General features: G+C 39.2%; 1 protein-coding gene across 1 annotated transcript in view; it reads right to left on the minus strand.

The window, feature by feature from the left end:
* The window catches only part of LOC122403228 (protein 60A), a 42,740-nt gene that overhangs the window by 3,904 nt on the left and 12,493 nt on the right, over positions 1-26,343 (minus strand). The window contains exons 2-3 of the mRNA XM_043406613.1: positions 20,096-20,282; positions 13,557-13,711 (exon numbers count right to left, since the gene is read on the minus strand). Coding sequence (XP_043262548.1) covers positions 13,557-13,711; positions 20,096-20,282 — 342 coding nt within the window. The remainder of the gene's footprint in view (positions 1-13,556; positions 13,712-20,095; positions 20,283-26,343) is intronic.

A 26,343-nucleotide genomic window follows, 5' to 3' on the forward strand; every position in this document is an offset into this window, starting at 1 on the left:
TCTATAGTTTATTCACACTCTGTATACGCAGTACAGAAATATTGGATTAAAACAGATGGGATTCCTGTTCATAAATAGTAGTGTTTACATTTGCAAAGTACTATACGCCTACAACGATTCTATTTATAACAGATTATAGATCAAGTCATCTTCTTTGGTCGACGCGGATACAACCAGAATCGATTAACAGAGGCTGTACAGGGGTCGAACGAAATGGTAATATGTATATAAGTAACAGTTACTCGGTAAACTTTTAACTTTCAAATTATTTCTTTTCTATTCGGAAGACTACATTAACTTTTTAATTTCGATGAAAATATACAAATTTCAATTACTCTCTCATAGTTTTGTTACGTAAATAAGTTCTATAAAATTGTGAAGGAAATATCAAACGAATGAAATTATTAGTTCCATCGCTATATAATTTAATTTGGAACGATTCTTTCAAAGTTTTGTTAAGTAAATAAGTTCTATAAAATTATAAAGGAAATTTAATAAAATAATTAATTCCAGCCCTATATCGTTTAATTTGGAACGATTCATTTGCCACTATGTCGTAAGAAACTGTTGGTGTTAGTTGAATTAAATGACCTTTGAACTAACGAATAAACCACGGAAACCCTGCCCTAACATTAAGTGGACAAAGTATTGGAATGCGATCGAAAAGAACATTTTAATTCGGTGATTCCTAATTAGTCACTCGATTCTTTAACATGTTCACGGACAGTAAAAATGTAAATCATCTGCAAAAATGGAAACTTACATCAATTGTAGCAGTTCTGTTTAATTTACGCAATGTGCTAGTTAAAAGAAATTTTTGAACACACAAAAACAAAATAAAATGAAAATACTCAATGAATTAGCCATTATTTATTTTGCTTAATGTTGATTTTTATCAAATTGGTAAATGGAAATCAACTTTCCCTCGAAGCATTTAAAAAATAATGAACTAAAAGGAGGATTACATAAATTTTTAATTACATTTTCATATATTAAATAATTATTAAACTGTATAATAATTTCAAAAAATAAAAACTACGTGGAATCGAATGCACGATAACGTGTTTTATGAATTTGAATGTTATAGCATTCGTGTAATTTTGCGTCACAATGCATAAACATTGAATTGATAAACAAACTAGCACCCTGCATCGAAATTCAGAGATGGCGGAGCGCGTTGAAGGGGTGTCTAACCAAGACGGAATGGAAAGGAAGATTTCGCGTTTCCTAATTACTCATTTGATCCCATAAGCGGAATGCGCGCAACGACGATCGGATTTGCGCGCGTGTTTATTAGAATGGCCTGACCAGGCCGTGGATTGGAATTATTAATAGCCAACCTTCAGCAATATTAACTATTTAAGAATCTCAACGCCTGTGTTAGACCGATACACACGTACCGAGCCGTTCACTTTGTCGATATAGGCGACAGTTCATGGTTTCCCAACGCGTTGGCCCTGCAATTAAGTTGCCGCTACACCGTTGCACGTTTAATTAATTGATCGTTCCGTCGGCTGGCATACCGATCGCTCGATTATTCTTAATTATCTTTACGCGGCATGCATAACGACACAGGGGATCGCGAGTTTCAGCGTTCGGTGCAAACGCGACAGATCGAACGTTTCGTAATGTAATCGGAACTTGAAGAAGTTGTGACACTTGTTTATTATAATTATTGAAGCCGCGTTAATATTCATGCCGTAATAATTATATTTCTTAACAGTATACAGTGCGACTACAATAGCGCTGATTTACATGCGTTAGCATAGTGTGGCGCAAGACGATATTAACGTTAGCAATACTACTTTAATCGTGACCCGATCGAACTTACAACTAATTCGGGGAACATGAATGATCGTTACAGCATAGCTTGCAGAAGACTTGAAATCCTTCCTTTTCTAGAGGATTAGAAAATAGTTGTGGAAGCCATAGAAGGCTCTTAACTTTACTGTGATTCGGCGATTATAGTAGAAACACGTTATTGTAATCGAGACAAAAATAATTTTTACTTGTTTTCAAGCATAGCTTTGTAAGGTTACGGAGGACTTGAGATCCTTCCATGGTTTGCTAGAGGATTAGAAAATAGTTGTGGAAACCATAGAAGATTCTTAACTTTCCTGTGGTTCGGTGATTATAGTAGAAACACAATATTGTAATTGAGACGAAAATAATTTGTACTCTTTTTCAAAACACAACTTTGCAAGCTTATAGAGGATTTGAGATCCTTCCATGGTTTTCTAGAGGATTAGAAAATAGTTGTGGAAACCATAGAAGATTCTTAACTTTCCTGTGATTCGGTGATTATAGTAGAAACACAATATTGTAATCGAGACGAAAATAATTTGTACTCTTTTTCAAAACACAACTTTGCAAGCTTATAGAGGATTTGAGATCCTTCCATGGTTTTCTAGAGGATTAGAAAATAGTTGTGGAAACCATAGAAGATTCTTAACTTTCCTGTGATTCGGTGATTATAGTAGAAACACAGTATTGTAATCGAGACGAAAATAATTTCCACTCGTTTAGGTACACAACTTTGCAATGTTATACTCTGTTATATCGCACTTTGTACGATCGTCTGCTTGGTCCTTCGTTAACAGGAAGTTCACGTATTCCGAAGAATGGCGATACTTCACGGCTAAAGGGAAGCGCGTGAAAACTATTCCAATGAACTATTCCGATAGGAAAACCAAGTTGTGGAGGATAAAAGCTTTCGTTGGGATTCGCTGTAAACTCATACTCGTTTGAAAAATGATGAAACGCGAATAAAACACAGGGCGTTATAATCGAGACAAGAATAATTTGTACACGTCGTGGAATTTGTTTTCATTAAATAATTCTCTTCTGCATTCAGACATTGTGCAATTATTTTGATCTTCCATTAATAGGAAGTTCGCGTGTTTTGGCGAATTTCAACGAACCAGAATACTCTTTCGAAAAAAGAAGAAATACTAAAACATTACGATCGAGAGATCTAATTGGAACATTTTTCATTAATTTTTTTCTGCATTAAACATTGGGCAATTATCTTGGTCTTCTATTAACAAGAAGTTCGCGTATTTTTGAGAATTCTAACGAACCAGAATATTCTTTCGACAAGAGGAGAAATATTAGAATATTACGATTGAGACAAGTATAACTTGTACACGTTATAGAATTTGTTTTCGTTAAATAATTCTCTTCTACGTCCAGAAATTATGCAATCATCTTGGTCTTCTATTAACACATTGACTGCCACGTCACCCATATATGGGTGATATGAATTTTCACTGATGAGCTAAAAAAATTATTTCTCAAAATTAGATCATAAAGAAAATAAATCTTAATAGGACACTTACATTTTGAAGATGCTGTAAAAATAAGTTCTACGACAAATTGTGGATATGCTAGTTTCCAATTGTTCAAAAAAAGAGTATCGTTTTCGTAGACAATTTGGGAAGGTTTGGTCTGGCAGTGAACGCATTAAAAAGAAGTTCGCGTATTTTCAACAATTCCAACGAACCAGAATACTCTTCCGAGAAAAGAAGAAATACTAGAATATTACGATCGATAAATCCAATTAGAAGTAGCCTGAAACATTTTTTCGTTAACACCGTGGAATTACGTTGGTCCTTCGTTAACAGGAAGTTGGAGTATCGCGAGGAATGTGTACACTTCACGGGTAAAGGTCAACGCGTGAAAACTATTCCAATAAAGAGTTAGGAAAAACCGAGGCGCAGTTGCGAATCGCCAAGTACGACGGAAGAGGATTTTCAACAGAAATCGATTCGCATGCAGCTCGCAGTTTTCGCGCAATATCGAAATTCGAACGAAAGGACATGCGTACGTGCGAGCAATTCAAACGGTCTCATTGTATCCTCGGTGACTGGCGACTCGTCTCTGCAGGCAGCGTTGCTGCGTATGCAAATGATCCGTCTTACGAGCACGACCGTGCCGAGTTCGAGAAAGCTAGTAAATTGGCTCGCAGGAATGCGCATTTGCCGTGATTGCAGCGGACACCTGCCGCTGCACTTTGCGCGCCGTTATAGAATCGACTGGCGACGAACTTCTCCACCATGTTACCCCAAGACGAGTCCACACCGCTAATTCGAACCAATCGCGCTCCGATTTCCACAAATTTCAATTACCGATTCTATTACATATTGAATTATTAGATATTAAAACGTGAAGCAATATTTTAAACACGTGATGGAATTTTATAAGAAACACTAAAATTCCGACGTAATAAATGCAAGGTAAAAGAGTCATCTGAACTTTGAAAGAATACATCAAAGAATAACTGCATCTATGAATCAACATTGACTCAATTATCGTAGCATTTCCATATTTAATATGTGAATTCTAAATTCGTATGAATTTACGAACATTTGTCAAGAATTCGCAGAAATATTCGTATTTCATTAAAACTATGGCCGGCATCGATGTTTTGATTGAAGCATAGAAGAAATTATTAACCTTTGAAATTGAAGTTGACATGCTGGTAATTGCTAGATAATTTTGTTAAACAAATCCTTGAAATTTCCACGAGAGCAATGTTAAGCAGAATTCGAACGTTTAAATGGATCGAACAAAATTAAAGTAACGTTGATTCTTAATAATGGGTTAATGAACAAATATGGGGCACATCTCTAGACGTATCGATGAAAAAGATGGAAGATAATACTTGTGAAATTGTGAGTTATTAAGAATTAGGTAAAATAACACGTACGCCATCGAAATGTCGAATATTTCTATTTCTCGGCATTACAATTTGAACAAATGTCGAATATTTTTATTTTTCGCATTATAATTTGACCAAATGTCGAGGACGTCTCTAAAAATGGCGCATTGAATATACAGTGGGGGAGATTCATTTGTAAAAACCATGGGACGAAATAAGATGAGAAACGATAGAAGGTGATTTTCGACGTGTCCTTTCTGCGGTCAAAGGTTCAAGGATGAAATGATTTCCTACAAAGGGGCAGTCCTAGATCAGGCGGCAACGGTTTCGCAATACTTCCGACAGTCAAGGACGTGGAACCGGTAACGTTATTCGTCTCGCGATTTATTTTAACTGGTCGAAATTATCTGGCTTCGAGAATAAGTAACGTGCTCCAAAATAGTTCCTACTGCAGTAAAATTCCGATTATCCGGCATACTCGAAACTGGGACAATGATAGAAAATCAAGTATGTCGGGTAAGTGGACTATACCTACATATGAAGTGATAAAAACAAGGAATTGGATCATTTTCATGGGGTTTTCCTCACTTTATGGAATTAAAGAACAACTTTTTCAACATTCTTAGAATTTCTAAGTATTCTTCGCCAAAATACGCGTTGTTTGTATTTTGAAGCCTTACAATCCTTCAATCCATTCAGGAGTTATGATTTTTTATATTTACGCATGGGAAATATTTCTGGTCAAATATTACACTTTCGGTAAAGAATTTTTTTTTCTCTGAAATGCGTAGAATTTCGACGGTATGTCTATTGACCAAAAATGATTGTATTTGACCCCTGTAACTTTTCAATTTCGCCGAAAAATTTAGGCATCTACCGTCTGTCGATTTTTTTTCAAAATTGGTTTCTCATTTTTAATAAATTTGTTTGACGTTATACGGGAATGTTGTTTAATACTTTTTTGTAGGTATCTATAAACTCTACTTCCCTACTAAATTTCAATGGAATACATTTACTATAGTAGGAGTTATGGTCGCTTGAAGATTGGACCACTTTTATGAGGTTTTTCTTATTTTACGGGGTCAAGGAACATCTTTCCGGAATTTCTTTGAATTTCTAACTATTCTTAATCAAAATACGCGTTGTTTGCATTTTGAAACATTAAAATCGTCCAATCCGTTCAGAAGTTCTGATCTTTTAAAGATACGTTTGAAACATTTCTGGCCTGAAATTATATTTTCGACAACGAATTTTTTTCTCGAAATTGAATAGGAATTCGGAGGTATGTCTGTTGACCAAATATGATTGTAATTGATCCCTGCAATTAAAAATAATTTTTTTAGAGTGATTTGAAATTTTTTTTTCGCCGAAAGATTTAGACACCTACCACCTGTCGATTTTTCTTAAAAATTCGTTTCTGATTTTTAATAAACATAACCATGGGTAATGTAGTAATACAATTTATTAATAAAGAATAAAATATATAAAATTCCTACGTTTTATTCGTCAACTGTTTACTATCGACATCACTGCTGTATGCATGCGTCTGTGACTTCTTTGTTTGTGTGAAATATGGTTCGTAACATTTACCGAAGAATAGTCGGGGTAAATATGTCGGATAATCAGAACTTTACTGTATTATTGCAGTTTATTATTCTATAGGAGAAGTTATTCCCTGTCATAAAAGAGCTGGACATTCCATTTAAGAAAATCAAGTTGGCCTTCAAATCTCCTATCGCACCGAAACTTTAACACAATATAATGCGTGACGCAGATTCGTTTTGAAAGTAATCGTGGGTATTACGTTGAACAGTTGAAAAATACAACTCAATTTTCGATCTGTTTAGTAAGGATTGTCTTTGTTACAAACTTTTCGATTACGTTTACGATTGCCTTTAGAAATTTAAAGGTAAGTGCTGTGTGCAAGAATGATAAAAAAAAATTTTCATAATGTAATATTAGCACTTATTTTGCAAATTGTCAAGTCTATGGTGTCGAAATTTTCGAAAGAAATTCGATTTGAACAAGTACTAAAAAGGGGTAAATAAAAGTGAAATTTTATATTAATGGTCGAATTTAATAGACGACCTTCGACTTTTATACAACCTTTTCAAAAATCGATCTAAAGTTTCGCGAAATTTCTTTGCTGCGCAACGCAGAGGACAGAAGTATATAAATCGAAAAACTCGTTATCCTTTCTTTTACTATTAAAAACATTTAACAACGATTTTAATGGCCACTGTACGTACTGTAAATGCATTCGAATAATAAAGGACGTATTTTTATGTCTCGAGGAAACGTTAAAACGACGCGAAAAATAGTTTCGCGCATAATCCTTACGGCGGGACGTGGATTTTCCAGACACAAGTCAAATACCTTTGTTACTGCCCTATTAGCATCCCGATAGCGACTCCATTACCACTGAATTAGCATTGCAATAAGTACGACTGAAGCACGCCAGCATTAGTACTATCGTCGCGATCGTCCGTCCTGTAGAGTTCCTTAGAGTTCGCGGTACAATCTCTCTCAATATCTTGATTGTCCAATAAAACGACGATCGTGGACATTTCTCTCAAACGGCGTATAAAATCTGCTATCTCGGCACGGAGAAAAGATCACCGGAAGAAGAGAGAAACCGAGCATGGTATTCTTGAATCTTCGCTAACCACAGCCTCCAGTTACCCATCTCCAGGGGATACAAAGATCCTCAAACACTGACGGACGATTAGTTTGGTGGCACATAGACCAACTTCTAGAAAACGCAATATTCTCATCCGTCAACTGTCTACTATAATTCTATAAATCTCACAATAATTAGTGTAAATAAATTTTCGAAGCAATTTCGATCTACATGTCACCTTTTTAATGCTGGGGCACTTATAGGGGGTTCGAACCTATTTCGTAGAGGTTCAAGAGTATCATTGATCATTTTCATTCGTCAACTTGCATACTGCTTACTATAATTGTATAAATCTCTAGTAGGATCGTTACGATCAGGAATGTTTCTATATGTATGTACTTCCGATAAGCGATACATGGATGGTTCCTATCGTGACAATGTTTGGCATTGCGACAACATTACAGATTTAGCGCACCGAGTAGCTGACGGTTCACCGATCCGAAGAGAATCGTTCCAGCATCGTTCGAGAAACTCGGGTGGCGAGGAATTTCGGACAGATTCGGTAAATCTCGAGGCATAATCTGACAAAGGTTCTCGTTTCGCGGCGATAGCGAGGTGTCGCAAGCCTCAAGTGAGCGAGCCAGCTGAGCAACACGCAGTTAGGCATGCGTGGGCGTATCACGCGGAGGTGTGTAGCCGGTCTTTAGAGGCAGAGAGATAGCCGGCTGGTACTTTCGAAAGCATCTGGTTTTCTGCAACCGGAGGAAACTTCCTCTGGCAACGGGTGGAGAGGAGCCCGCGTCCGCGTGACGGCGAACCAGTAAAAACAAACTCGAACGACTCTTAAGGCCTGTACAGACTGACAGACAATTGTCCACAGAAATAGTGATTCTCAGTTTGTCCTAGCTCCGTACACATTGACTATTTTTCACGAGTATCGTTTGGCAATAGACTCTAGCTAGAAATCGCCAAAGAGACTCTACGAACTTTTCAATCTGGATGGAACTGGGACAAACTGCAGACCACTATTTGCTTGGGACAGTCTCCATTCTGTTTTGTCTGTTGCTTGTATGCCAATTTGTCTGTAAATCAGTTTAAATAAACACAGAGCTATCGCCTCGTAGAACTTCTATCAAACAATCGACTTGAGGAATTATAAGTAAAAATTATGAGTAACTCGTCACATCGGATCTTATCTGGAATTATGTATGACAGAATTTTGGGAAAGTTATTATTATAGTCGCATCGCATTACTTGTGTCCCTGATCTTTCCTATTACATTGATATTTTTATAATATAATTCCAATATTTATGAAAATTTTAGTCAGTTCTTGCTCGACGAAAAACTGAACGTGTACGATTAACACATTGACTACTATGGTGGTCACCGGTAACGGGCACTTCAATCGTAAGTGTTTTTAAAACGCTTAGAATAAATGAACCTTCATACTTATAGATTTTTTAATAATGTCATTTCCATTACAAATACTACAAAACAACAAATTACACACTAAATATTTTTACGTCTAGTATAGAGTAAAAGATATTTATTTTTTAGTTGAAATTCATTGATATATTTTCAGTGTAATTGAATAATGAATTTTTAATAATAAACATTCGACCTAACACGTAAAAATGTCACGTACTCAAGTTAAGTCATGGCGGTCACTGGTGACCGGCGCTTCAATACCACATTTTTAAAACACTTACAATAAATGAATACTTATATATTTATTAATAATATCATTTCCATTAGGAATACTACAAAATAACAAGTACTCCATCGAACTATTGAATATTTCTATTTGTTATAATTTGAAAAACTACCGAGACTATTTTTAAACACAGAAAACTGGTATAGCAGTCAACATGTTAATAAAGAGTCTACTATATTTGCACTTAAACTGTTATAAATACTGCTAATTTCACATTGCACCGATTAATAATGCTAGACTAGTTTTCGTTCACGTTGAATCGAAAGTGTTTACGCACAGGAGGTTCCCTTACAATTCTATGTATATTAATACAAAAAAGCACTTTGAAAAATGAAATTCTACGTAAAACTCAAACGAACGACAAGTGAATAGCAGTTTGGTGGCTCGATGTTACGAGCAACGGCGCGAACTAGAGTCAAGCTGACTGCAAACTAAATGGGAATCATTTACTACGTAGGAATTTGTGCTTTGTACCTGTACACAGCCCGTGCACCTGAACCGTGTTTTCAGTACCTAAGGAGCCCAGAAGGCATTCGTTTATTGCTTTTAGCCGTCGATCACGGTAGGATAGCGAAGATAAATGCTAGAGGCAATAAAATATTTTCAAATTGGAAATTGTAAATGGCGGTCATGAAAAAGTGGAACCCAGATAGATTAGATTTTTAATATGCAAATGTACCTAATAGTTAACCAGTAACTTTTGCTACATTACTGTAACTCGTTTTAAGAGTGGATCACGTAACCCGCTCTGAGAACAGATCCCGTAACCTGCTAAGAGCGGATTATCCGTGTCCAGATGGCTTTGGGTTAGCCGGTTAGGCGGGTTACGCTATGTCATTTGGATTTCTGGACAGGCTGCAAGTGTTCTAGTAGTCCCAGAAACTTGGCAAGAATGGGGACCGTTGGGCATGTACCTCGATAAAAGAATCTTCTGTTTATATACAGACGATATCGACTCGAATTCGAATTTTGTTCGTATAAATGGACCTTTAACCGGAGAGAAGAGGCGAAAAGAGAGGATAAAAGGATCCCCGGGGCGGAGTATGCGAGCGAATGCGTGTGTCGCGAGAGGGACGCGTCTCCAGAGGGGGTCGGAGAGAGGTAATGAGACGACCGGACGAAGGATGAAGAAAGAAAACCGAGGGAGGAATTACCGAGGAACGGAATCGTGGTTTTCTGTGTACGCAACGAATACCTATGTACGTGCACGCGCGCGACGAGGTGTGCACCTCCGATCTTGTGTTTTATATTGAATGATCAAAGGTAAACCGGTTGTGCTCGCGAAGGAGAGAAGCAGAATCGTCGACGGGTTGGAAAGAGATGAGGTATCGGACGGGGAGAGAGAAACCGGTGAGGAGGAGGAGTACGAGGCGAGAGAGGCAAGTAACAAAATGATCTAGGCGCGGCAAACAACAAACTGTACGCTCACGTACACCGGCCACCGTCGAACACACACGCGAGCCCCTCGTTCTCGGGCTGAAACGTGTCTTGTTTATATCCATGATGTCGTTATGGCAGTCTCTCGGGTGTTACCGACGAGTATCGCGCCAGGATACGAAGATTACAAGCTGGACACGCGCCGTTCTTCGACGGTCGCGCGCTACAGGCGTTGGATGAATCGAATATTCGAACCTAACCGAGACTTCGGTTCCCGAACTGAACCGAGCGCCCGATAAACGCGAGCGGCTCGGGAGGACGTAGCTCGATTTACGATTCAATTTGCGATCGGTCGGACGTGATTGGACAGTTTCTTGCACGTCTAAAAGACGATGGAACTAGAAGCGAACGATTCAGAAATTAACGAAGCGATACATAGAGAATAGAGTTTTTGTCACCATAATTTATATCGAAAGAGACTTGTTAACCTTACTTGAATTATACGATTCAAACTTTTCAGCTAATTATTTCAACGATTAATTGCACCACACTGTAATTAAGAATGTAAATAAGATATCTTCGGTGAATAGTAGAAATTTTCTTAAGAAGTTTGTTTCTATGCATTTTAAAAAAATTCCTCCAATAATAGGAACATTCGTCCCAACTTGTGGGTCGCGGCGATGTTTGTTGAGATTCGTTGGAAGTCCGATGATCGGTGGATCTTGACGCTTTCCTGGCACTTGGGTACAACCGAAAACACGTGTTCACCAGGAACATTAGCTTCAGATCTCCACGGTTGGTTGATTCTTCGGCGCGTTATCCCGATGAGATTTAATCGGCCAAGGCTACCACGTTCCCAGGACAGAAACAATCCGCTAGGACGGTCCGTGGATGGCAACGAAAATCATGAATGATCTAAAGCTCGTCGGTTTGGGCCCGGGTTAACAGGTGTATCTTATCCGAAGGATCGAATCGAGGTAATCTTTCCTCGCGACGATTCCCATCTGAGATTCGGTGGCAGAATTGGATTCAGGGGTGTCTTTATCTCACCATCTGGGTCTCCGCTCGTTCATGCTGTCCTCTCTCCTTTCTACCGACGTCGTCTTGCTGTCTGCCTTCGTCTCGTTCTCGGACCGAATCCCACGCACGCAGATCTCGTATAGGAAGACAAGACGACGCCAGAGCTCGGCCTCTCGGCGATGATGTATTCGTGCCCCGGCTAGGAAAGACCTCGAGCGACGCACGAAAACTTTGACATGAAAATAATGTCGCCATACATTCGCGATAAATGTCTATTGTTTCTTCCGATTCGAGTCGAATCCACAAGCACGGCTAATTTTAGAATACAATACCTCGAAAATGTATCGCGTTTGTAAAAATTTTACAGGCTGTTGTATCTGTATCTAGAATAAGCCAATTTTTACAAAAATAGGTACACGGATTTGGAAAACCCCTGATCCCGAATTTTTCAAGTTTAACAAATATTAAAGCTTTCGAAACGTTTAATTCAGCGTTATCGGCGATGTTCTGAACCGACGGATACGCCAGATATTCGATATTTCTATTTTCCAGAAATATTTGAGAAAATTTCGAGGATAGTAAACGAGTCGATCGACGGTTGTTCCTTCTCTTCCCTATTTAAATACGCGCTAACGCTCGTTGCGCAAGTACTCCAAAAATAGCGGGCAAATATCGTTCGTCTGTTTGTACCTTTGTTATCGTCGGTTCGCGAAATTCGCGCGACGGCAATTAGGAAATAATCGACGCCGTTCCGACGTTTCGAACTGCAACGGAGAAAAGAGATGGACCGGAAAGGGAACCGAAGTCTTGGTACCAATCCATCGCTAGCCGATCGGTCGCATACACTCGAAGACGCCGTGTGCGAGCGAGGAACGCTTTTCAGCATGGGAGGGAGAACGTGGAACAGGTGTACGGCTCGAGAAAGCATATACCTATACGTCCGCGGAGGCTGGCTTCTCGGAGCCAGGTGTACGAGGAACGCCCGGAATTTACCGCGTCGAACTCCTGACCCCGAAGCGTTTATTAGTCACGATCTATTGCTCAATACAAACCGTGTCCCGTCCGCGTCGCTTGAACACCTCCACTGGAAACTAACCAAAACACTATTTCTCCAAGCAAATTCGACCCCAGGAATGAAGAGTACTCGAATACAGTCGATAAGACTGTGTGCGAAAAAGTGGTAGTGTTAGTTTTATTTTATTTAGTCGGTTATCGTTATTTATTTTAACGATGGTCGTCGATGAGGTGACCGAATGAAATTAGTATTGAAACGTGAAAAATAAAATGAATTCGAAGACACGAAACTGTCTTCAAGCCACCTCGATAGGCACACGCGTTTCACGTTTATTCTAATCTTTACGCGAACGAAAAATGTGTGCCATCTCCCGCGCTCGCCAACAGAGGGACACGCTCGACTTCCACCTTTCTCGCAAGTTCTCGAGTAGCCTCTGAATCCTACGAATAAGCTTCTTAACTGATCGTTGAATGTGTTTGAGGCGATGTTTGAGGCAGGGACTGCTGGGTTGCCTTGTCGATGGAGTTCACTAAAAGGGCCAGGACGAAACCCTTTATTCTCCTTCTCTTTGTTACCACGATCCAGAACGAAACACTCTACTCTCCATTTGTTTACTATCACCACCCAGACCGAAACCCTCTACTCTCTTTCCCTTTATTTAAAAGGACCAAGACAAAACCCTTTATTTTCCATCCCTTTGCTATCATCACCCAGAACGAAACTCTCTAATCTCTTTCCCTTTACTAGTGAGGCCAAAACGAAACCCCTCCATCTTCCTTCCTTTAATTGAAAGGGCCAGGAGGAAAGCCTGTACTTTCCATCCCTCTACTATCACCACCCAGAACGAATCCCTCTACTCTCTGTCCCTTTACTAGTAAAGTAAAGCCGAAACGAAAGCCCTCCATCCTCCTTCCTTTTGCTAAAAGAGCCAGGAGAAACCTTGTGCTCTGGTTTCCTTTACTAGCAAGCCAAGGACGAAATCCTTTACCCTCCTTCCCGAATGGAACGAATTACAACAATGTTAATTCTGATCTGAACAATTTGCAACAATGTAAAATATAAATTATCCCCTCACGTTAAATGAGACTCTACGCGGTTCCGAGTAACTGCACATTTAAAGCGGGAACACTGTAATAAGTTTTGACTCACCGGAACGATCCGCAGGATGTACCGAGAGATACAATCCCTTGTTTCCCTCGGGATTGTTCACCCAATGGGCGAGGGGCTCGCTAACATTTAAAGTCAACCACCCCTCTTTCCCCGTTGTCGTGTTAACGGCATCTACGTACTGCAACTCCCTCGTTCTACAACATAGAAACACAATTCTAAGCATACGCCTGATTCACGCGAGAATCTATTCGAAGATACAGTGATAACTCAGTGGATAGTTATCGAAGTGATCGGTATAACAATTATAAAAATCGAGGAGCCCGGTACAAGTGCCAGGAATCTCTTGGAATCTGCGCGATTTCAACAATTAAAGTACACTAAGTACTTGCAAAGGTTCGGAAATATAATATTCAATAATATTCAACATTTCCAAGGAGGATGTCGGATCCTCATCGATCTTACCAATATTTTACAAACTTATAGATTGATACGACAACCATAACCGGAGTTATAGCCGTAGGTGGACAGTTAGTTACGAAAATAATAAGTGTGAAATTTGGAAAAATCTCTTAGCCAGGTATAATCTAGTCGATTATAAATGTTACTCAGTTTTAATTTCGTTACTTAATCGCTTAAAGGCGACGGTTCTGGGTTAGAGTGCGTTGTAGTTAAAGGGTTAAGAAGAACCGTCCGATAAAAATAAACGAAGAGGGGGCTTTTGAAAGGAGGGTTTTGTCTCTGTAACTGGAATCGTTTCACAGTTTTGAATCGCACAGCACGTCGATAAAATCGATCGATAGGAAACCACTGAATCCTTACGTAATCGCTTCTAACCGAGATATAACAACACGAGAGGAGAGGACTGCGCGACTATTTGCCGCGATTCCATAGATTGTAGCGTCGTGACTCGACGATTCGTGCAAATCCATCCAGCACGTGACTCGCGCGTCAATAAGATTTCAGTCAAACACACTAATCATTGTTCATTGAGGAGATATGCTCACCTCTGATCCCCACGAACGAAGACACTTCTTAAACGACGCATTTATCTTTTTCCCGGGATTGATTACCGTTCTCGTAATTGAATAATTGAAAACGTTCAAATGTTAAACAGAAGAGATGAATCTCCGATGTTCCAGCACGCACAGTTCCCCGGCTGGAAATTGTGCGCACTATTTGCTAATGAATATGCATATTTCTTCTTTTTTTTTTCTTTTCGCTTACAGTCTTCCTATCTGAATCGTTTGATTTATTTGCTTCCACGCGAACGGCTCGGAGCCAGAGTCGCGAGGAATCACGATTCGATTACTCCGGGAATTGTAATTACATTTTGATTTAAATCGTAACTTTATATTTACAATTACATTTTGTAATTATAATTCTCGGAGTAATTCAGTTACAATTTTTAATTCAGATTCTGTAGTAATTTAATTGCAATTCTTAATTCACATATTGACGGATCGACGAAATATTATTATAATTCCTGGAGGAATTCAATTTTATTTACTAATAAATAAATAATTCGTACGATTTATAGAACTCCAAGTACACCATTTTCCTACATTTTGAAACATTTCGATTCGAGAATGATTTTCTTCCCGCAGAACCGATTAACAATTTTGTACGATTAATAGGAACTATATGTACGATCAAATAATCTCGCATACGAATTAGCGAAACAAGAATTCATGAAGCAGCGGCAGTCGCATGGTTGACAGTCGAGTTTCAGCTAATATGCATTTCAATTTCAAAACACAGCTGTTACATCGTAATACGCGGAACAATAGTGATTAAATGTTAGCAGTTTCTTAAACGCATATCTCCGTTCAATTTGTTCGGTCAATTAACGACTCGAAGAATATCAATAAGCCGTCGAGTGTGTGTTAACATAACTAAACAGGATAGTGCGAAACGAGTCTCTGCTGAATAAGCAATAACACATACCGCAAAGTAAAAAAAAAATAATCGTCGTTAATTTAATTACATCTTCGGCACGTCGAACGTTACGCTACATCGTATTGTATCCATAATTGCGTTTCAACATCATTATGCTCGCTGGAAAAGTAAAACTTGATCGATCGTTTTATAGTCAACAATAAGTTTCAATAACTTTATCGTCGACGGTCGAAATTTATCGAAGTAATTGAATATTCGTGATTGAAACATAAATACCGTCTTCCGTGACGACGATTTCGGTTCAAGCGAGGTACGAAACAGAGCACAACCAAGGATTTGAGGAATCTAAATATGTAGACATTACGAGACCTCAAAAGACCGTGTATGGTAACTTTTATGCGTCTAAATTGGTGTAAATTAATTAGTTTTGCAATGTAAATTTATTTGACATTTTTGGAATGTTTCTTCCTCTTTTAAGAAGTGTAGATTTTTTAACCCACCTAGGACGTTTTCTTCAATTTTTGTGAAACAATATAAGTTATGTGTAATTTACTACAATGTAAGTATTGGGGCTTTTGATCGAAGGATTCGAGGTCGATCTAGGAAAAGTAGTGTAATGTAATCGGTGCTTAGGGAATAATGTGTGTCTAGCGCGCTGAACGACCGTCTAATAAACGCGACCGAGAAGAAAAATTCATGAATCCCTAATTGGGTCTAAAAGCACGAGACCCTGAGGCTCGTTACGGCAAATGTCACTGTCTGACTTTCGTCAGAGAGGAATCTCGAGGGCCAGAGACAGCTGACCCGCTGGTGAATCCCCTACCAACGGGAACTCTTATGGAAACCTGCGCGCACACGTAAGAAACCAGAGCCGCCAGCTTGTCTCGGCTGGACCAGAAGGTGGAGGAGGATAAAGAGGTGGAGGAGAATGCGTCACGCATCAAGTTTGACGGAAGAAGCTCGAAGAAGAAGAGGAGGAGAAGGAGGAACAGGAGGAGGAGGTGGAGGACGAAAAAGAGAAGGAGAAGAAGGAAGAGGAGGTGGAGTTGATGCGTGCGTGTAACTGCGTAGGCACGGCAAGTAACTCGTGCTCTTAACTCCTTGCTCAGAGCCCGTCTCCACGGCTAATTTACCTCAATTTACGGAATAGCGTTTCCTGTCGGGGCCTGTATATCGGTCAGGTCGCGGTGCCAAAGTCTACGGAGGTATCCGTAGACAGGGATGGCTCTAGACAAGCTGTCGCCATCCGCCACATCCTCCTCGTCCCGGCACGCCGGGACACGAAACGACCACTCATAGAACGCAAAACTGCAAACGAACCGTCCAAATCGGGGGAAAGGCTAACTAATTTTCTCAAGTGTCGGAGATTGGGTTGTCGACATTCGTAAATCGACGAGGATCAAATTTGCAACTTCGAACGGAACGAAAATTTTGTCGGTTCAGGGAATTTTCGAAATTTTAAATATATTATATTATAAATTATATATATATATACAACACCAATAATTTAGAGAAATTTGAAACTATCGACACTAGGATGAACATTTTTGTTAGCTTTCCTAAACCACTTAATAACTGAAAATAAGAAGTGGAGCTCGAACAACAATCTTAAGATTTATTATATATATATTTATTCGTTTGTTAATACTAACTTATATTTGATCCATTTTAATCCTACAACTCAATAATAGCTATACTGAACCTATCCAGGCGCATTTCTTCAGTCGAATTCATTAGTATTAAAGATATGACGTTGAATTCAAGTCTCAATTGTGTTCAACTCTTTCACTCACCCAATTTCCTAATAAAATTTGAAAGATATTTTTGACAACACAGATGGCTAGAGACATCTTTGCAAACTTCCAAACTAATTTTAGCTCTTTCAAAAGACTATCTGAACCTTCCAATAAATTTCTTTCACTTACCCAATTCCCTAATAAAATTTGAATGATATTTTTAGCAACACAGATGACTAGAGACATCTTTGCAAACTTCGAAACCTTGACAGAAATACTTTATTGACGCGATAACGAGATCCAAAACTCTAACAATTTCCCTAAGAAATGGAATTAGCGAATTCCAGAGCTCTGTTAAGAATTATTTAGTCTCGATGGCACTAGACTCGAGCGTAGAATCTAAAATGAGTCTTCAAGTTGTTTACATAGAAGACAAATAGAGGGATCCACGTCTTTGGAAGCTTCCAAAATTCTCTAACAATATCTTTCTAATTAAGTACACTATAATAGTACGTTTATAACAATTTTATTATTATTTACTTTAAATCCCCTTTAATTTCCCCATCGTATAACTCAAAAATGTATTCTTGGTTTTCATTTGGATGGAACCCGGAGTCTGATCGAGAACGTTTTGCCAGTATTCGTGGACGGCCCTGGCAATGAATGAGAAAGGTAGAATCGAAAAGAAATGGTTAGTCCCCGAAGCTCTCACAGGTAGAACAAATACCTGAGATTTTTTCGGCGACTTAAGGACGGCCTAATTAGGGGCACGATGACGATGTCAAAAACCACGGATTCTGCCCGAAGGAACACTGAAATTGGTCTAGCCACCCACCCGGGAAGCAAACCTCGTCGAAAAGAGACAAAGATGGAGAGGAAGAGTACCGTTTTTCCTCTTCGGTCATCTTCTCCAACGGAGCGGCAGTTAAAGGTCACCTCGAAACTATCGGCCACCCCTACTCACTCCGAAATGGCAGCTCGAGCTCGCTGCAGGTAAAACTAATACCTGAAGAACTTTTCCGGGAACCAGGACCCTCTAATTGCTGACACGACAATGACATTAAGGAGTAGAATCGTTGCAAACTTGCCGAGAGAGAGAAAACACGCGATTCTGCCACCTATGAACACTACGAAACGATCAAATTTAACTTTGAAATTATTCCTTTTTTTATTTCGGAGTCAAGCTTATACGTTAATAGCTTAATTCTACCATAGATATTTCAATTTTAACATTTCGTATTCGATTAATAAGAGTTCTGATATTTTTTAACGAATATTTTAGAATATAAGAAGCATTATGCGGAGAATTGAAAACAAGATGAATATAAATGAGTAAGCGAATTTTTATTAAGTGTACATATGAATAATCCAATTTTTTCAGCCATATTCAATGTTTATTTTAAAAGAAAGTAAATTGAATTGTTCAATCAAAGTATTCACCGTTACTTTCTATAACTTTAAGCCATCTTTCAGGCAGCTGATGAATTCCATCTCGGAAAAATTTTACGTTTTTGGACCCGATAAAGTCGTCAAGCTATTTTCGGATCTTATCCACTGATTGAAAGTGCATATCGGATAAGGTGTGTTGCATCGACCGGAACAGGTGATAATCAGATGGAGCAATGTCTGGTGAATACGCCGGGTGCTGCAAGACGTCCCAGCCAAGACTCATTATGGTGTCTTTTGTATGGGAAACAATATGTGGCCTGGCGTTGTCATGCAACAATTTCACTGGACGTTCTCCTTTGCCAGTATACAGACGTTTTCGTTCCAATGCTTGACTCAAGCAGATTAATTGATGTTTTTAGCAGTCCGCAGTAACTGTTTCACCCAGTTCTAACAACTCCTAATAAACCACGCCCTTGATATCCCACTTAATGCAGAGAGGAACCTTCTTTCCGAAGCGATTGGGTTTTGCAACCGATGTTGATGCTTCGCCGGGATTTACCCATGACTTTCTGCGTTTCGGATTGTCATAGAGTATCCATTTCTCATCACCTGTAACGATTTTCCATAAGAAAGACTTTTGACAGTGCTTATTGAGAAGAGAAAGACACGCTGCCACTCGTTGATTTTTGTTGGTTGCAGTGAGTTCATGCGGAACCCATTTTCCTTCTTTCTGGATCTTTCCCATCTCACGTAGGCGTTTGGAAATCGTTTGCTAGGTTACTCCTAACTGTTCTGCAAGTTCTTTTTGCGTTTATACTGCATTCTCAGCGAGCAGTTGTTCCAAATCATCGTTGTCGCACTTCCGAGGGCCTCCAGGGCGTTGTTTGTCGATTAGACTGAAATCACCGCTTTTAAACCGCTTAAAACAAAATGCGCACACATCATACGATACAATACCTTCACCGAGAAAGGAACAAATCAATTCGCATGCTCTTGCAGCATTTTTCCCTTGTTGGAATTCGTAAAGAATGCAGTGTCGGATATGCACCTTATCTGTTGTCATTTTCGACTCTACTGAATTGAATACTTTTGAAAGTTATGTTGGGCCTTTCGCTAAACTATCTTTTGTTTTAACTAGCTATATGTCAACACTATATGACCGCAAAAGAGCGGGAAAATCTATTAACTTTAAACTTGATTTTATAACTGATGAAGATAATTTGGTTTATTCATTTGTACACCTAATATGTGTATAAACGTGAATTACGTTTTCGAATTTCGAATGAATAAAATCGTCGCAATCTTGGACAATGTGTAACTATCTTGAAAGTGACTATGTTTGAGAGGATTCAGTGGCCCCCATTTTCATTTTTCTTGGCCCAAAGAATACGAAAATGTTGTTCAAACGCATATAAGTAAACCTTGTAAATTTGACCGTGAACGATGTTGTAGTCTCTATGGAACAAAATTCTGAGAGAATATTTGAAAGGACGCGTTTCATGCAACACTCTCTAATTAATGGCGGCGGAAGCGAATGAATTCTGTTTGGACACTCACCCGTCTTCGGTTCTCAGGACTCGGTAGGCCGTGATCATGTACGATCCACGGTTTCTTCGATTCTTCACGTCCATGCTACGATAGAGCCTAAGCTCCGCACCGATTATGTGTTCTCCAGGTGGTACCTCGGAGACGTCGAACCAGAGCCTCTTGCCGCGCTCGTGCCTCACCCCAGGAACATGATGATCTACGGATCGAGAAAAATCGTCTCGTTAACCGGGCAAAAACGATACATAACGTGGCTTCGCAACGAACAAAGTCAGGTAAATTTTATTCTCGTATAACGTATGAAAATGTTATATGCTCGGTAAAAAAATTTGACTCTGACGACGGCATTTAGGCTCATTCGTTAGGAGTAAATCATCGGCTACTCGTTATCGTCGTTCGACGGCAAAAGACACACAACTTTTGTAAACGTTCGTTCATTTCCATGGCTCTCATCAAGCGTTTTAAAAAGGAAACTTTTTCTTTTTTTTATCGGGACCGATGCTCCTCTGTGATAACGCGTTAAGAGGGCTGTAAGTGCGAGCCGTTGGAGGAGGAACAAATAAATCGTCCTGTTACGCGTATGGGACTGTCCTGTACCGACGATAGCAACTCCTGCTGCCATTCGAAGAAGTAAAAGTATTGAATACTAAATAAACTTGTCAATTCCAAGGACAATTGTGAGGTAAATGTACCGATAACTGTATAGAACAAATAATATTATTAAAATTTCATGAATCTCGCACGTATAATGTTCCAATATTTGAGCATTGAGACAAATATTAATTATCATTAAGATATCGTGTGAGGTAAGATTTTGACTAATTTACATTATTTTGAGTGTACCTTCATTTTTTATTAACAATGTTGAGAATGCTTGTAACTAGTGTAGAACGATTAATCGTAATTATATAATTGTGTATACTTTCCATAATAAAAATATTAGAAAACTTTGAAACTCTTTATAATTTAATGGTCATTCGATCAATCATTAGGAATTGATTCTTCTTTTCTTAGGAAATTGTAGAGGCAAATAGTGCGATAAATTATTTTTTAATTGTTCTCAAAGTATGTAATCTAATGGTTCCGGTCGATTAATTTTTATATTCCAACGTTAAGTTGAACGACGCAATTATTTGCAATTGCCTCGTCGAAGTGTAATTATCGTAACGTTTCGAGTAAATCGCCACTACACGTTATCTCTATCCGAAGACGAAGAATAGACATTTCGAATGTATACAGCCGGTCGAAGAAGTATCTTTATAAACTGAGTAACCTATTCATTTAGGATAAATTTCAGACCAACGACCCAAACTTTCCTCTTCTAATTGTCTACCTAGATGTTGCCTGAATTCCTCGACAACCGTTTCTCTTTCGAGCTATCGATCCCGAGTTCGATGGAAATACCGATCTTCTTCTGACTACAACGCTTTCTACCGCCACATTCTGGGTCCATTTCGACCCTAAACTAAATTTTAATCCCTTGCCATACGATGACGAGTCTGACTCGTCACAAGTTCTTGATGTCAAGTTTCACAATCATGAGGCTACTAACTCGTCATCAAGTTTTATGTATTAAAATCAACACATTTTTACATTCACGAGGCATTCGTAAAACATATCTATTCCTTTCCGTGGCCATTCTTCGTACAAACAAAACAAAATGAAATAGTATACGTTTGAAAAGTTAATTGGTATTAAATCGTACATCAAAGGGTTAATAAAAGGGTTTCGATCGTGTCGACAAGCTATAAAATTATTTATCAATAACTCAGTTTGGTAAACGACCGTTGCATAATGCGAAAAAGCGACGATTCTGGATTAAAGTAAGCCGCCAGTCAAAGGGTTAAATACCGCTCGACGAAAAGAACTACGTATCCGGGACAAGTTAACCCGTTGCATTCGTATTTATATTCAATAATCAATCAACTTGGAATTTTTGTTCATATGCGATTAAAATGAAAACATTTTTATGGTAACATATTACAATTTAACTTGTCGGTTTAGTAGAAAAAATTAGAAAAATACACTTTAACCTATATTTCACCCCCTCTTGAACAGTGAAAATCTGTATAATATGTGCATATACATTTTAAGTTTTCAAAATATTTAAGAAATAAATAAAACTAATTTCTAAATTAGAAGGAACACATAGGGCACACAGGAATGCTAATAGTTAAAATAATGCTGTACATCAAATATGAGGCTTCGGTATATTTTCTATTACCAGCCTTTATGAGTGTATGAAATATAGTTCCCAATATTCCCCTTGAAAACACAATCTTGTATTACAATTTTTTATTTATTTTTAATGATTTTTTTTATAAACGAGTGACCTCGGGAACAAAACCAATTAGCCAGGACAAAACAGGAAAAATCTTTTATCTCTCATTTATTTATTTTATGTACAGAGTCTCCTGTGACTTCAGAGCTCGACAATTTCATTTCCCAAATCCTTATTTTTCATCGCGTCATGAAACTTTGGCATTTAATTTCTGAATAGTATTACTTTCGAGAAAGAAAAATTAAAAAAACATCGATTTTCTGACTGCCTGGTCAAAGAAAACTTTGTAACAAAGATCCCTAGAATGAACTACTAACGTAAATACGCGTATAATAATAAAATGTAGGATGCCGACTATACAGGGTGTTCGGCCACACCTGGGAAAAATTTTAATGGGAGAATCTAGAGGCCAAAATAAGACGAAACTGAAGGATACTAATTTGTTGATTGTGACTTCGTTAAAAAGTTATAGAAACATTTCCGGTCACACAGTATATTTTCGGTAAAGAATTTTTTTCTTGAAAGTGTGTACGACTTTGAGAGTATATCTATTCACCAAAAATGATTGCAGTTAACCCCCGCAACTGAAAATAATTTTTTTAGAATGACTTCAAAATTTTTTTTTTCGCCCAAAAGTTTAGACACTCTCGAAAGTTTTAGGGGAATGTGTATTGAGCAGAAATGATTGTAATTGACTCCCGGAACCGAAAATATTTTTTTCAGAATGATTTGGAACTTTTTATTTCCGCCGAAAAATTTCAGCACCTACCCCTGTCGATTTTTCTTAAAAATCCGTATTTGATTTTTAGTAATTTTTTTTGATGCCCTACAGAAAAGTTGACTAGTATTTTCTTGTAGGTATTCATGAGCACTACTTCAGAAAAAAATTTCATTAAAATATATTCACTATTGTAGGAGTTATGGCTGTTTGAAAATTGGACCATTTTTATGGCGTTTTTGTCACTTTATGGGGTCATGGAACAACTTTTTTAATATTGTTAAAATTTCTACACATTCTTCACTGAAGTACGCGTTATTTGCATTTTTAAACATTCAAATCCCTCAATCCGTTCAGAAGTTATGATGTTTTAAAGATACGCATAAAATTTTGGAGTGACATTTCTGGCCAGAAATTATATTTTCGGTAAGGAATGTATTTTTCGAAAATGGTTAGGATTTCGAGGGTATGTCTATTCACCAAAAATGATTATAATTGAGCCCCGCAACCAAAAATAATTTTTTTGTGAATGATTTGAAATTTTTTAATTTAATTTTGGAATAACTTTTTAACAAAATCTCAGTCAAGAAATTGATATTTTTAATTTTTGTCTTTTTTCCAGGGGTAGCCGAATGCCCTGTATAACGACATACGAGCGCAACGGTAAAACGTATAATGTCGCCTGTACGACGACATACGAGTTGAAAGGGTTAATATTTTCGAGAGTGTTTAAAAAAAGGATAATGGCCTCTTGTTAGCGTCGTAGAAGCGCTCACAGAGAAGGTAATTCCATCGCTCAGGGCGAACTGCCAGCAAATCAATTTTCCCCCGAGACAATGAAGCATGCTCGTTTCAGTATCTTAATCCTCGTTCGAAACTCATCCACCGTTAGGGAGGATCGCCGGTAGGTGGAGTGGCCGTAGCCGACACCGATAACCAGCTATCCTCGTTCCGGCACGAGATCGATAAGGGAATCGTTACCCTCGTAAATGAGAGGCCCCCAGAACGAGCCGTGGACAATTCGCAGCGTGAAATCGTCCTTTTTTCTGCCGCCAAAGCGAGCGCCTTGGCGAGCAAAGGGAAGCAGCAGTAGGTACCCTTCCTCCACGGTGAACCGTGGGCCCTTAAGTAATGCCTAATGCTTCTCCCGAGGAGGCCGACTCCGACTTCGGGGGTGGGGGGCTAGAATGAGGAGTAAAGCGAACGAGAGCCCGAAAGGAGGGACGGGTGGGGACGGAGGGCATAAAAATTTGTTTTGTTTTTCTCTCGGACGGTCGCATTCCAACGGCACCTGATTGCCGCGAGCCGAGCTGGACCCCTCGGCTCTCGGGGTGGTCCCGAATAGCTTGGGACCATCCTGGACCGCTCCACGACCGACTGGACTTTTGTTTTTTACCCCACCAACCTTCTACTTCTCTACGTCCTCGGTCCTCCTCCGACAGTCCTCTCTTATACACCTACAAACCTCTCCTCTCCTCCGCGCAACGTGCACGCGAGAACACGGAAAGAGAAACAGAGAAAGAGACCGTTTCTCGATCCTCTTTTCTCTTAAAACGCCCTGCTCGTTCTTGCGATATTTTCCTGGAAATATCCCTAAGCTGTTCCTCTCGGCCGTAGAACCGCCGATCGACGATCAGTCGATCCCCCGGCTCTCTCTCTCTCTCTCACACACACACTCACTCACTCACTCACTCTCTCTCTCTCTCACTCTCTCACTTTCTCTCTCTCTTCGACGACTTTCGACCGTGACTCCGGCCCCGGATTATTAGTTCTAAGTAAAACAACGGCCAGATGCCCCCTTTCGGATCATCCGAACACGTCCAGCGTGGGAATTCCTCTCATTGTGTTCCCTTAATGATCCATCTCCATCCCCGACACCGTGTCTCCATCGATCATCGATCGTACGAGACTTTAATTGACTACGCGTTCGGTCTCACCTATCCGATTTTAACGGGCGGCTTTATATTCGATTAATCGGGACCTGATCGATAACAACCGATAACAGCCTAAGCATCTTTAATTGCTTGGTTGACAAGACATTTCGAACATATATTGCTCTCCTGTACAGAATACCTCACGAATCCAGGCAAGGCTTCCAAATTGACTAAAAGAAGCTTTCAATAATACCGAGAATGCGAAAAATATCCTCAAATTCATCTATTTAATCGCCGATAAATAATAATCTATGTCACTAACGACCTCGTTGTCGTTGCGACGTTGAGCTTTCGATTAAAAAAGATATTTAACAAATGTCGAAAACGGTCAAAGAACAGAATTTTCGAAAAACGAAACACCGTTTCGAGAAGAGGATCCAACACTATAGTGGAAAGAGAGGGATATTAACAAATGAAACGGCGAAGAAGAACCGAAAACTCAACAGCCGTCACACGCGCGGGGCCTAATCATTAGTCTAACAACGAGGTTAGGAACTATGCACGGCGCATTCGCTACTTTTATTTAGCGCAGAAAGAACGAACGGTTCATCCATCTCGTTCTGGTATGTTCCTCTTCTTCGTGGTCGGTCCTCCCCACCTCTCGTCTGGCTCGCGAAGGAGCCGCTCTCGGCGGAAGATAGATAGATAGGGAGAGAAGGAGGATCCTGGGAATAAAGGAGCAAAAGGAGCAGCCAGGACGAGCCAGGGCACCCAAGTTGAGACATTTTTACCTGCCTGCGGCTTCACGTGGGGAGAGATATTGACTCGTCTTCCCCATTCGGGTATCCGCACGATTTGGAGGAACAGAGAGGGCGCACGGGGGAAACTTTGTATAATATATAGGCCGCGTCGCGAGTCCATTCGTCCAGATGCACGTACCGAAAGGATCGGGCCCCGGGGCGGGCCCATAAATTGGACCATACTTTTTAGGGATGTACGCGAACCCGTTGACAAATAGAAAGATCATCCGGACTAATTACGCGGGCAATTAATATTTACACGCCCGAAAGGTCTCGCGGAAGTTGTGAAACGGAAGGCGTGAATACAACCCCTGGCAGGAAGTTTCCGATCGTACACATTGATACTAATTTTACGAAAAAATGACGTGTTTTAAGATTATAAAATGTTATTATTGTATGTAATTAAGACCGATGGGAAATGTAAGGGAGTTTTGTAGGAAGTAATTAACTAGAAAATAACACAAACTTTCATTTATTTTCAAAGACAACGTAGGAGGAAAAGAAAATGTTACATGAGAAAAAATTTCCGATCAAAGGTAGCATTAATATTTTATTACATTACCTCGTGCTCGGATGACAGTTTCAAT

This window comes from Colletes gigas, unplaced genomic scaffold (genome assembly GCF_013123115.1).
Source record: "Colletes gigas isolate AHSC1104 unplaced genomic scaffold, ASM1312311v1 Colletes_gigas_Sc00047, whole genome shotgun sequence".
NCBI classification, from domain to species: Eukaryota; Metazoa; Arthropoda; class Insecta; order Hymenoptera; family Colletidae; genus Colletes; species Colletes gigas.